The 12,773-nt window shown below is 38.0% G+C and overlaps 2 protein-coding genes and 1 pseudogene across 2 annotated transcripts; 2 read left to right on the plus strand and 1 right to left on the minus strand.

Moving 5' to 3' along the window:
- The first annotated feature begins 83 nt into the window (after positions 1–83).
- On the plus strand, positions 84–2,692 carry LOC116620747 (annotated as a pseudogene).
- Positions 2,693–2,727: 35 nt separating this feature from the next.
- Positions 2,728–9,144, minus strand: LOC5516528 (sin3 histone deacetylase corepressor complex component SDS3). Its single transcript, XM_001636603.3, has 15 exons — positions 8,826–9,144; positions 7,885–8,083; positions 7,032–7,098; positions 6,666–6,721; positions 6,511–6,582; positions 6,399–6,418; positions 6,256–6,315; positions 5,738–5,834; positions 5,294–5,386; positions 5,028–5,107; positions 4,800–4,869; positions 4,663–4,726; positions 3,914–3,967; positions 3,400–3,430; positions 2,728–3,312 (listed from the first exon to the last, which is right to left on the minus strand). Exons 1-15 carry the CDS (start codon positions 8,958–8,960, stop codon positions 3,211–3,213), a joined length of 1,200 nt encoding a protein of 399 aa, XP_001636653.1. The 5' UTR covers positions 8,961–9,144; the 3' UTR covers positions 2,728–3,210.
- Positions 9,145–9,343: 199 nt separating this feature from the next.
- On the plus strand, positions 9,344–12,547 carry LOC5516535 (vacuolar protein sorting-associated protein 29). Its single transcript, XM_001636538.3, has 6 exons — positions 9,344–9,429; positions 9,800–9,874; positions 10,731–10,847; positions 10,923–11,030; positions 11,459–11,586; positions 12,057–12,547. Exons 1-6 carry the CDS (start codon positions 9,427–9,429, stop codon positions 12,172–12,174), a joined length of 549 nt encoding a protein of 182 aa, XP_001636588.1. The 5' UTR covers positions 9,344–9,426; the 3' UTR covers positions 12,175–12,547.
- Positions 12,548–12,773: the final 226 nt, after the last annotated feature.

Below are 12,773 nucleotides of genomic sequence, written 5' to 3' on the forward strand. Positions count from 1 at the left end.
AGAATCATTCTCAGGCCACCTTTTCCTGACCATTATCCTTTGCGCACGTACATAAACAGAAGTATTTTCTGAAGCTGGACGCTACCTTGCGCTGAATAGTTTAAATTTTGAACCGTTTTAGAATGAAAAAAATTTATAACACGCCTAATTTTTTTCTAAATAATTTCTAAATATCACTACTATACCATTATCCCCATACCAACACAAGGCCCTCGATGGGCCTGGACAATACTAGCGGGGATCCTCCCCTCATGCATCAAGGTCTAGCGCATACTGATCTTTCATTCGCCCGCGGGCAATCCCGTGATACCGTTCGTGTGATCCCTAGCCTGCGTAACCTGGTAACGGCGCGAGGGAGACTGGACTGAGTCCTCCCTCCCTTGAGCCGCTACGCATGCTATGTGATCCCGTAACAGCCTTCCGTGCCACTGCAGGGCACTGCAATATTGCGCGCAAAAATGAAGGTGGCGATAATAGGATCCGGGGCTACTGGACTAGTCTCCATATGATGCTGTATCGAAGGTTTGGAGCCTGTGTGCTTCGAGCAAGAAGAATCGATATGTGGCCTTTGGTCCTTCACTCCAGAGGAACGACACAGCTCCGTCTACCGCTCCGTTGTCACCAACACGAGCGAGGAAATGATGTGTTTTTCTGATTTCCCAATTCCTAAGGAGTATCCCCCATTTATGTACCACTCATACGTCTTGGAATACATTCACAGCTACGCCAAACACTTCGACTTGCCGAGGGCGTCTCCAGGGGGATGACCCAGGGGGCGCCCCCCCCCCCCCCCCCCCCCTTCAAGCAGCAAAAAATAAAGTAAATGTATGAGACATTATCTAAAATGCAGGAGAAAATGCCTTGAAAGGGCCATTTGGACCCCCTCCTTTTAAAAATCCTGACTACGCCGTTGCTTGTACAAGAATATTTGCTATAGAACATGGCGCTAGAAGGATCGGGTGCTAATATAGTGAAGAAAGTAGAGTTTGGCGCGGTAATGATCTGCGTAGGCCATCACTCCAGACCACACTGGCCTATAATCCCAGGCATGGACGAGTTTCAAGGCGTTAAGATTCACAGCCAGGCCTATAAAGACTTCAGGGGATTTCAAGGCAAGAATGTGCTGGTTTTAGGTCTGTGGCTATTTGTTTTTACATAGTTTTGTCACGCGATCAAAAAGAAAGGATTCTATAATATCTTAGAAAGGATATTAATTTCCTCTCAAAAGAACAAGAGCATAAAGCATTAATGCCTTCATATATCGGTGATTTATCATCAGCTTGTTTAGAGATCTTTCGCTTCACTTTATCTCCTCGTCTGATTACGAGAGTTTTATTGTTATCAATACCGACCAATCAGCATGGGTCATAATATTTTGCTAAAACTGGTTCCCATGGTATTTTGTTAAGAACCATAGTTCTGATTGATTGAAACTCAACACTAATGCACCTCTAGAAAAAGTCATTCTTCTATGGTATTGGCAACTCTGGTGGATATATTGTAGTGGAACTTTGTCGCCACAGCAACAAGGTATACCTCAGTAATCGCAGAGTATCATGGGTATTATCTTGTCTGCGCCCAAGTGGGGTTCCCATCGACCACTGGAAGACCTGTCTTAACCGACCATGGCAGTGATGGGATGTTTCCAGCCAGGAGGAGCTATTAACCCCCAAGTTGAACTTCAGGCAAGATCACGCATGTCTTTAAAGGGATTGAGCAACTTCCGTCACTGTAATGATGGTAGAAATTAACCAAAAGAAGAGAAACATGGCAAAAAGATACTATGCTTCACTGAGGTGAGGTCACATGTCACACAGGCATACCATACAGTTGATGTGAGGTCATGTGCCACACAGGCATACCATACAGACGTTAGTTCACACAGGTATACCATAAGTGTGGCATACCATACATGTGTGGTAACACAGGCATACCATAAAGGTAAGGTTACACAGGCATACCATACATGTGAGGTAACAAAGTCAGTGTATTCTTTTAACCTTTCATAAAAAAATGCATATTTTTCCCTCTCAAAAGGTCAACTTCATCCAATACAGTGAAGAGCTGGCTGATTTGATTGGTTGTAAGCCATCACTATGGTAACTGCTCTTGCGTGATCCAGTGTTGGCATGGCAATCCTTTTTTGGGCCCTGCACTCCTTCACAGTACCGTATCATGGGACCAGGGGCATGGTCTGGGGCAAGAGATGCCATCATGTGGGCTAATACTAATATCTATTATTCCACCAAATCCAGAGTCCTAATAAAGGGCCATTCTAGTTTGGCTAAGCAATGGTCACTGGTAGTTGTTGTGTTTGCAGTGCTTATTTGGGCAATATTAGCTAGATATTTGACATCTACCTACGATGTAAAGCCAATCTGATTGCTATCAAGAAAACAGCTGGTTGAATGTGCTACAATTATGCCTTCACAGCAGCTTTTATAAAACTGTGAAATACACCTTACAGGAGTGTTGTCAAATGGTGACAACTCTCATGTAGAACTGAACATGTTTGAAATAAAAGAGAGTTGATAAGAGAGCTGTTGAATGGTCATGAGAGTTGGAATTCTCATTGACTCTCCTCTCTGATTTAGGCTTTACACTTTGTTTTCAAAAGACTCTAGTAAAAAAGGGACATTATTTTGAGGATGTAATCATGCAAGTAGGAAATAATAAGCACAATATGGAATGGGATGGTCTTCTCAAGCATAACTAACCAAACAATACTACTGTGTACTCCCTTTATTTTCTACTCAATGTAGTGTAATGAAACATTTCTATTTACAAAATTGTACATTAAAACAGGACAAATAACCTGTACAAGCTAATGAAATGCTTTACTGACAGCAAGTTAATTTGAAGATATTTTCTTAAGATGAAACTTCTGCTGGTCTAGGGACCCTGAAAAGGTTCTCCACCGAAAAAGATATCTATAATAAAAATACCAATGCATACTTTTCAACTCTCCCACATTAGGTGGGAGACTTCTCAAGTTTTGGGTCCCTTCTCCCACATTGAGCACCAGATCTCCCACGTTTCCCTCCCAAAAAAAATCTCAAGCCTTAAGATTTCCGGAGGTTGACAGGTATGCACATGAGGGTGAAGCACCATGAATCAGTCAGCATTTTTTCTGTGGAAAGTGAATATATAATGGTCGACAACCTTTTTGAGATCAGCTTTATGTAAAAGGCTGTTGGTAGGTGTTTAGGTTCAGGAAGAGTTGCTATTTTTCTTGCGCAAGGTGAATTTGCCTTTCAGTAAAGATGATAGATATATCTTGGCTTTAGTATTGTCAGTCTTCTTCACCCAGATCTAATGACAGACAACAAGAAGAAAGTCTTAAAACAACAAGGAAAAATGTTTTCTTGACTTATACAACCGTCAGCAGATGCTACTTACCTCTGCTTGTCCAACCGAGCTTAAAGTACCACTTGGAAAGAATAGGAAGAAAAGACATCAGTTTAAGTCACCATCATAGCACCACCAGAGGTGAGTTCAATAAAAGATGTGGCAAGTTTAGACGTAATCAACATCACATGTTATCTGCTAAAACCTGCTTTTTATAAAAAAATGGGCTTTTAAAGACCTAAACAAGGAACCGCGGTATAAAAGGCGTGGACCTGGTCCGAGTCATCATTCTCGCTAGTCCTAGTCAAGTGCAGAGCTCCGTAAATACCAAAAGAGCAGAGCATGTGCCTGACTATCGAACTTGCCATCACTAATGGTCAACTCAAAACCAATGGTGTGCTAAACAATGGTGGTGGTGAGTTTTATAGTATAGATATGATCAAATAATGCCTGCTAGGACAAGAGCTCAAACAGGACTCTTAGCAAGCCACGAGCTGGTGACAGTGGTGACTTTACGGTAAATCAAATTATACAATAAATTGTGATTGGAAATGACAGTAAATACCTGTATTTGCCATTTTCTCTGTTCTCCACTATGATACTGGTGCCCTTACTGAACCTGTGAACAATCATAATGTAAGGTAATGCATTATTTTCCAATTTTCTAGATAAAGGGGAACTTGAACAGAGGAAGAGTGATTTTTTCCATTTTCCCCAGCAAAGGCAATCATTCTTAGCTTTTCGCTCACGAGGTAGCCTTGATGTTTTGTTGACACAATAAAGTGATTATTTGTTTGACATAAAACTCGTGCAACACACGATGCCACACAAAGTTTACATAGGCATGCTAATAATGTTTTTATTGGTTTCTCAAACAAGCAAACAATCAATTGACCAAGTATAGAAAATCTTTTGTTTTTCTTATTATGTCAATTATTAAAAGTGGCATTCCACCTATAAGACCCACCCCAATTTTGAAGGTCATTTTGGATCGAAAAAAGCGTGGCTTATATGCAGGTAAATACAGTAATGTTGGTTTGAACATCTCACATGAAAATGGGTGGAAATGGATTGAATAGTATTTTTAGGTTTTGAAAAAGTTGACAAACATTTCATCATTGCACTTTGCAAGAATGTTAAAGAAGAACCAAGGTAATATAAAGTGGATGGGAGGTTATTTGTTATAACTGAGTATTGATTTGCGAATAAGCTCATTGTTATTAAATAAACAAAGAAAAAAGTGTAACAATGTGCATATTGTAAAAATCAAAACTAAAAGTTTTAACATCTGTCTTTTTATAAATGAGTTCTTACCATTTCTTGTCGTAGTACAACTTTCCATCTTCAATTCTGACATCTCCCATATCAACAGAGTTCCCTTTAATGTCATAAATATAAATAATTATCATCCAAAACCTTCCTAGTATTATCTCAAACCAACTTTCAGATACCTGAATTGCCACCCTTGATGCGACTATTGCTACTTTTGGTGAGTGATGGAGCAGGAGAATTGGATCGACTCTGTAGAAATATCAAATAGAAAAGTGGTTCAAGTCGTTTTGTTTATTAAACTGCTGAAAACCTGACTGTTTGATATGAAATAGATTCTGGTACTACTGTAGTTGTGTTGTTTTATTAAAAAGGGAACCATAAATTGACTGATGAACAGACATACATACCTCCATAGGAAGTACAAGTTTGTTGAGGGCACGCAGATCATCCATAATATCTTGTTCATCTAAAAGGTAGTTGATCTGAGGTACATAATGTTAAGGGGTGCAAAACATCTGGGTACAGTCGACCAATTGAGATATGGAAATGTGTGTAAAACATGGCCTTCATTCAATGATATAAATTTTAATCATATCTCCTAAAACTCTGCATGATTGTGAAAATAAGATAAAGGGCTTGGTTATCCTGTACAATCTTATGTGGGAAAGGATATGAGACGTCTTTCTCCGTTTCTCTGGGGCAGGAAGGGGTTCGTTTGGTCTTCTTCTAAGCTTTCTTGTCACAGCTGGCTTAATCTCAACAGAATCTGAAAATATTTACATTTATCCATTATTTTTTTTTTTAATTTTTAAGCTGCTCTGTGTTCCTGGGGCATTGTGAGCCTAAGGTTGGAGACTGGATGCATTTTGCATGTAGAACCTAGATGACCAATGATGCAGTTCTTGGTTTGAATCAGTTTTTAACATTTCCTGGGCAATTAATTGAGCACTGTTTCAAACATTAGAAAAAGCAATGCTTGAATACTACAAACTCCTGACGACAGTAAAGAACACTCTAATTGCTTTGTTTGAAGATGTAAATTTTGTTACTAGCAATGTTGTCTGGGCCATTTACTTGAGGTGGTAAATATCTGTCAATCATAACACCCAATGCTTACCTCCTGTAAGCTCCATGGTAACTCTTTCATTCTCTATGGTTTTCTTTTTCTCAAGTAGTTCTGACATTAGTGTATCCTTCAGTTCCACCTTTTTGTTCTTAAAATAATCACAGACTGTCTGTTAACTGCACCCAGGGAAAACCAAAAAACTATGCCAAAGATTTAGCATCCACAATTCAATAACTTAGGCATGAAATACGCAATGTGAAAAGCCATGTGAAAAAAGCCATGGACACACTAGGTCCAATATGAGTAATGAATGTGTCACTGACATACAAAATCAATGTACATGAGATGTCCTTCTCCTTAGTAAAATATGTTTACTGAAATAGCTGAAAAATCCAACCCATTATATAATTAAATTGACTCTATTAAAAAAAACCTCAAATTAAAATAAAACAACAGGGTCACCCAAGAAAAAGGCCAAATGTCTTTTGCTATTAGAGAAATAAACAAACATTCAAATACAAGAAAAATAACCAACAAACATACATACTGTACAACAATATTTTCATTACCTCATACTCTTGCTGAACAGCTTGCTTTTCTCTGATGTATTCTTTCTCCACCAACTCTATCTAATGAAAAAATAGACAGAGCTATTGTGGATATCTATGTGGTAAAAAAGGTGAAATGTGAATTATAGATACTGGTGAATTACCTCATATTTCCTGCAGATTTCTGAAACAAAACAAAATGGCAAGAATTAGCATCCCTTAAACAGCCAAGATGTATAGTGACCTTCAAGCAAGATAACAGATAATAACACCTACCAGAAATCACTAGTCGGTCATCTTTAATCTTTTCCAGTTTGTTTAACCTTTTGAGGTATTCCTGGTGCTTCCCTGGAATGTAGAAAATTTAAACACAGCACTTAATATTGCTTTGCTTTTGTACACCTTTTAATCTTTCTTTTCTTTAATATTACCACTTTTCAATTGTTGAAGTTGATTTTTAAAGTCTTGGAGTTTTTCTTGGTACATCCTGAAAAACAGAAGTGAAGTTAAAACAAGTTTGTAAATCCAAAAGGGGGTTTCACTACCAGGTTTGGACAAGAGAGATGCTTGACAAATCTTTCAGTATCTAAAATGACAGAAATGATATCTTTGCATAACTGATATCTTGGCATTTAATATCCCTTTTAGGTGTTGGATCCAAGGGGCCAGTGCCCCCCCCCCCCCCCCCCTCATAAGAGGGAACTAAAATACACACTTTTATATGTTTTTGAAGGACTCAAGAATGGTAGAAAAAAACATGTAGAAAGCTTTGTGAATATAATGACTTTGTGACTTACTGTTCTTTCATTTCAGTAAATTCCTCCTCTAGTTTAGCCATATCTGTCTCACTTGCATCTTCAGTATCTAAGGAGGATAATTACATCATTCAGCTTGAGAGAATAACACATAGCAGCTTTAGGCACAGAGTTGACATAGAATAGAATCTATATCATCCACTTCACTCCTATCTACCTTAAGAAAAAGTATTACTTATCATCTGAAGCTAATTGTCAACTGCTCTGCTCTTTGATTTGTCCATTCATTCATATCTCCATTGTTCTTTCTTTATTTCTCTAGGCCAAGCTGTAATGCCATATCAAGGTAAAAGGGTGACTCTGGATACTATAGTAGGGGGCCTTGAGCACGTGAAAATGTAGAACACCATACAGTAGAACAACGTTGTTTTTGTGCACGCACTATTCTCGACTTTTCAACTACAAGGCTTTCCCCCTTTTCACATCATTGATAACATAATTGGAACGCCAAGGATGGCACACTCTCATGCAAATCCAACACCTGAGCATTCTATGTTTTCACATGCTTTAGGTCTCTAGTAACGCAGGCTCTAAGCTTCTCTCCTCCAATCTAGGTGCCCCATCACTAAACTAATAGTAATATAATAACTTTAAGTGGAACATAAAGGTTATGGGGTGGCAGATAAAAATAAATGTGTATATAAGCTCAGCCTTATCCTACTAAAAAATGTAGTCTTTTAGAAATGCCCACAATGCGCCTACATATAACGTATAAAATAAACAACAACGCAAAAGGCGATACAACGGGCATAGCCTATAAACAAAACTGACTAAACATTGCAGCTTACGAGGTATTCGTGGATCATTTGAAAGACGAATGTGAAGTAAAGCTCACCTTCATCGGAGTCACTGTGTCGAAGAAATCCCCTGTCCTCTTCATCGTCTATAAGATCTGATCGATTGTCATCAAAACTCGGTTCACGAACGAACATTGCCGCCATCTTGGAATCGGACGCACTGCCGAGTTCGCATGCGCCCTCATGGTCACCGCTGGCTGCACTTGAGTCACTTCTCGGGCTCACAGACCTTGCAGCCTAAAAATTGACAGCATGAAAAATTCTATAAGTAAATTGTACTTATAATTGATTCTAGAATTATTAGAACGGAAAATGGTTTAGCTATATATACTTGTATTTTTTCCCGGTACAATGGGATTAAAAAAAAACAATAATAATAATAATAATAAAACAATCCGAAAATTAAAGAAAAAAGAAAAAAAATGAAAAATATCATCAAAATGGATTTTAGGTTGTAATTGCCATAATGAGCCACAGCACTATCAGCACATAAATGTCATGTTGTCCATGTACTACGACTCGGAGAACATCGAATGGAAAAGTTCGAACAATTTCGTATTAAAGCTGAGAATGACAATCAAATAGAAAAAAAGAAATAAGAATTTATGACTAGATAAAACACTCTCGAAGGACTCTGTTTTGGTGTGACAAGCAACTGTTGAGGAGAAAATAAGTAATTTCATTATCCTTCATACAATGTCTACTCCATAAATGTCTCTGGCTGTATGAGTCTACCAGGCAACTGTCGGTTAAAATTTAGTCAGAAAAAAATAGAGAGGTTGGTAGGATTGAAGCAATGACAACTCATACTTTCCAGTATTAGTTATAGATATAATAGCGAAAAAGAACGGTGATATGAAGCGATTATGGACTCCGTATCGTCTATATCGAACATCAGACGTTCGCATTTATAGCTAGTACTCGCCAAATTTCTACTCTTGTGGAATTCTGGAAACTGCTTGGAAAAGAATTCGATTACCTGAACCACTTTCCCTTTTTTCATGAAGACCATGTTCTTTGAGTCTTTGATGCCATTTCTAGTCCGGCTTCTCCTATGAGCTTTAGATCGGTTGCGGGTATTTGAATTGTTTCCCTTTAGTTTTGGTTTTGGCATCGTAAACCGGTTGCTATATGCGGTGAAATTTCAGTATGAAAGCAGATAAAATGTCTTCAAAATACCACGTTTATGCTCCCATTTTACCGCCAACTCCCAATTTTGTAATCTGTCTTACGAGACAGACACAAAAGAGGAAAAAATACTAAAAAAAACTTCGATCTTGCAGTTTGAAGCTCTTTCTACTGTCTGAAGTTCCGGAAGTAAAATATTTTCAGGTTCGACCGATGTGATTGGATAGAAAAACAAATGTCTGTTAGAAAGCCAATCGAATGAAAGCAAAATGGTGAACTTTATTTCCGGTTTATGCCCTGTGATCATTTTGTTTGTAAAATGTTATCCAATCACATTTCCTCTCTCTCTCTTCGATATTTCCGGTTTCTCTTGAGATCACGTGATCTTTTTACTCGAGGGACGGCGCTAAGCTGTGCGAGTCGAATCTGGGACTAACATATACCCTTTCAAAATGGTGAGTATTTTAGACAGAAGAGCACCGAGATTTATAGGAATTTTTCACTTCTTTCAACACCTGATACCTTAACAGTATCCCAGATAGTTCCGGCTTTTTATTGTACGCATTTAAGCTATTATTCCTTCTAACTTCGCCTTGAAACCGAAGAAAAGAGAAGGAAATCAAGAATGATTCTTCGATGAAAACATATTTCCTTCATTTGATCGCTTGATGTTTAAGTATTGTCCAAGGAATCAGCAGCTCTACACATGTAGCATTATTTGCACGGAATGGGATTTTTTTGTTTACATTTATTCAAAGCGCGAGATACCTTGTACCTGATGTATGATGTAGACCCTGGCTGACACACTCTCTATCTCTCTCTCAGCTTGTCTTGGTCCTGGGCGACTTACATATCCCTCACAGACAACACAACTTACCGGCAAAGTTTAGAAAACTTCTGGTAAGATTGTAGCTAATAGACTTGTAAACAAACAAAGTGAACAGACATATTAAGGGTAGGATGGTGATGCAATTACTGTCACCCACCCCCTTTCTAGTCTCTACCCTCATTACCCCCCCCCCCCCCTTAAAAAATTATATCCAAGATGGTCGATCAAAATTTCAAAATATTACAAGGAGCTCAACTAAACTTTAAATAAATTAACTCTATACATATATATATACTTCAAAAATTATTATCAAAGAAAGGAACCATTTTAGCCATAACATGCAATCACAGGGGGAGGGGCAATTATTAGAATGACAAGGAGGTTGAATTTTGGGGATTTCAGAAGTTCGCCTGGGATTACTTGAGAGTGGAAAACTTGTGGATTTTTTTTAGGCTCAATATTCAATGCACCCCAAATTGTTATGGTGTGTCTACCACAATGAACCGATAAGGCCTAACCCCTGCTCAAAATAGAGCCTGGTATTTATCGTTTTAGGAAAAAAATCTTAAAGGACTTACAAATGAAACTGCTTAGTCTAGTCACTATTTTCAGCGGTATAGCCAGGATTTTTAACAGGTGTGGGCCCAAAAGGGACTTTCAAGTTATTTTCTACAGTATTTTATATAGTCTCTCATACATTTACTGTATTTTTGGCTGCTAAAATAGGGGGACCTGGGGCCCCTAGGCTACGCCCCTGATTTTTAAGCTCTGTATTTGTCTTTAACTAGGCTGTCCCTTGTGGTCAAGATTTATTTTACTGGTGGTCACTCCCCATTTTGTTGTTCTAAAGATTGTAGTTCATCTCTTAAATGTTTTATTTTTTTCAAATAACAATGCACAATTATAATATGTTTTACCTATCCTCAGGTGCCAGGAAAGATTCAGCACATTCTATGTACTGGTAACTTATGCAGTAAAGACTCTTTTGACTACCTCAAGACTCTTGCTAGCGATGTGCATGTTGTTCGGGGTGATTTTGATGAGGTAAATATGACAACAAGTTTCTAGCAAAACTCGCCAGCATAACCAATACTTATATATATTTTCTTCTTGTTTAAGAATCTGTCCTATCCAGAGCAGAAAGTTGTGACTGTTGGTCAGTTTAGGATTGGACTCTGCCATGGCCACCAAATAGTTCCATGGGGGGACCCAGAAAGCTTAGCAATGGTATGTACATACATACTCTTGTTTTGTCTGGATTTGCTACTGTCCCTTGTAGTGGAACAGCAGCATCCAATGAAGGGCTGATGCTTGAAATTTTTCTTGGGGGGGGAGGGTGGGTGCAAAATCCGAAGTGGACCTGATTATTTGGGGGGAGGGGGGGGGGGGTGATTTATGTTATAAAAATCTGACCACACCTGAAAGAACAGAAAGGAAATTTAATGCCATTGCAGTATCTCCACAAGACATCGCTAAAAAAGTTCCATTTTCCTGATATTCTTGTCTACAAATAGCTGGTCTCTTGGGAGCCGGACTATGTTGATTGGATGTTTGAGAGCAAAAAGTAGTTTTCAGATGAAAGTGATTTAAAGTGCTTTACACAATTCCATACAAAGATATCATTTTGCCTATTAACTATTTTTCTCACTTTTCAGCTTCAAAGACAGCTGGATGTAGATATCTTAATATTTGGCCACACCCATAAGTTTGAGGCATATGAACATGAAGAGAAGTTTTATATCAACCCTGGTACTGCAACTGGAGCCTACACACCATTAGAAAGGCAAGGAGATGCTTTTGTAAATACAGCACTCAAATAGCTCAACCAGTATATGGAAAGCAAAATAAGAAATGTAAACATTGGCTGCACAGCATCTTTTTGTTGAGGGGGCTTTAAAATATATCACGAAGAATAGGGGTGGTGGGTGGAGGGGCTGAATTAATGTAAATGCATGGACAGGTCTTTCATGTACGGGGAACAAAAGCCTGTCAGCCTCCCAATATGCTTGTCCTATGAAAAACCATTCAAATATTTCCTAATATTTGTATTATATTTTTTTTTTGTATTATTGTAAAATATTTGTATTATATTTTTTGTATTATATTTTTCCAATATTTGTATTATGTACATGCTGTTATATGGCTGTTAAATGTTTGTGCCAAAAAATCTTCCCCTTTCCCCTCCAAATCAAAGATAAGATCTATGGCCCTAAAGTATTATCTAAATGTCTGATGAAGTGTTCTGTATTCCAGGAATGTTACGCCATCCTTCGTCCTAATGGACATCCAGGCTAGTACCGTGGTGACGTATGTCTATCAGCTTGTTGGTGACGACGTTAAAGTGGAAAGAATTGAATACAAGAAGCCTTAGCTCCTATCATACACTAGATCAGTCTTTTGAACCTTGTACCATACTTCAAATAATTATATTACCGAGAAGTTCAGAATCAAGTGGTGATCCAACATGTATAGGATGTCTGTGTATGCTTTTGGATGTATTATTGTTACATTTTTTACAGCACTGTATAAGCATGCTTTCAAGAAATGTTATCGTAAGAATGATAGAAAATTTTAGGGTTGCTAGATGATCCAAAGTTTACTGCAGCCTCTCATTTTCTGAAAGTTTGCTGAAATGTCTTGTGGCTCTAACAAATTCTTTGCAACAGATCTTGTAATTCTGTTGATTACAAATATCTTCTGATATTGTAGAATGTAAAAGCAATAAAGAAACTCAATTTAAATAAGTTCAGCTGAAATCTTTGCGACTATCACAAATAATTCCAAAACTCTTAAACTGCCTTCTCACTTCCATTGATTAAGTTTTGATTCAGAACACCTTTTCTCCCCTATGATTGGTTGATTGATATTTTGAGTCCCTTGTAAGTCTATCCCTTGTTCTTTCTTACATTGTATATCCAAGTCTTTACCAATTATTTTATAATGCACTTCTATGGTGAGAATCTTGAAATT

The sequence above is a fragment of the Nematostella vectensis genome, chromosome 4 (assembly GCF_932526225.1).
Source record: "Nematostella vectensis chromosome 4, jaNemVect1.1, whole genome shotgun sequence".
Lineage (NCBI taxonomy): Eukaryota > Metazoa > Cnidaria > Anthozoa > Actiniaria > Edwardsiidae > Nematostella > Nematostella vectensis.

What these genes read in the sequence shown, in the direction of transcription:
- LOC5516528 (XM_001636603.3), bottom strand. Translation starts at nt 8,960, where the DNA reads ATGCCAAAACCAAAACTAAAGGGAAACAATTCAAATACCCGCAACCGA. An exon ending in ACACAGTGACTCCGATGAAG is followed by an intron (nt 7,099 to 7,884) that starts GTGAGCTTTACT and finishes TATCCTCCTTAG; the next exon opens with ATACTGAAGATGCAAGTGAG. An exon ending in TACCATGGAGCTTACAGGAG is followed by an intron (nt 5,387 to 5,737) that starts GTAAGCATTGGG and finishes AAATATTTTCAG; the next exon opens with ATTCTGTTGAGATTAAGCCA.
- LOC5516535 (XM_001636538.3), top strand. An exon ending in CAAAGTTTAGAAAACTTCTG is followed by an intron (nt 9,875 to 10,730) that starts GTAAGATTGTAG and finishes ACCTATCCTCAG; the next exon opens with GTGCCAGGAAAGATTCAGCA. An exon ending in ACCCAGAAAGCTTAGCAATG is followed by an intron (nt 11,031 to 11,458) that starts GTATGTACATAC and finishes CTCACTTTTCAG; the next exon opens with CTTCAAAGACAGCTGGATGT.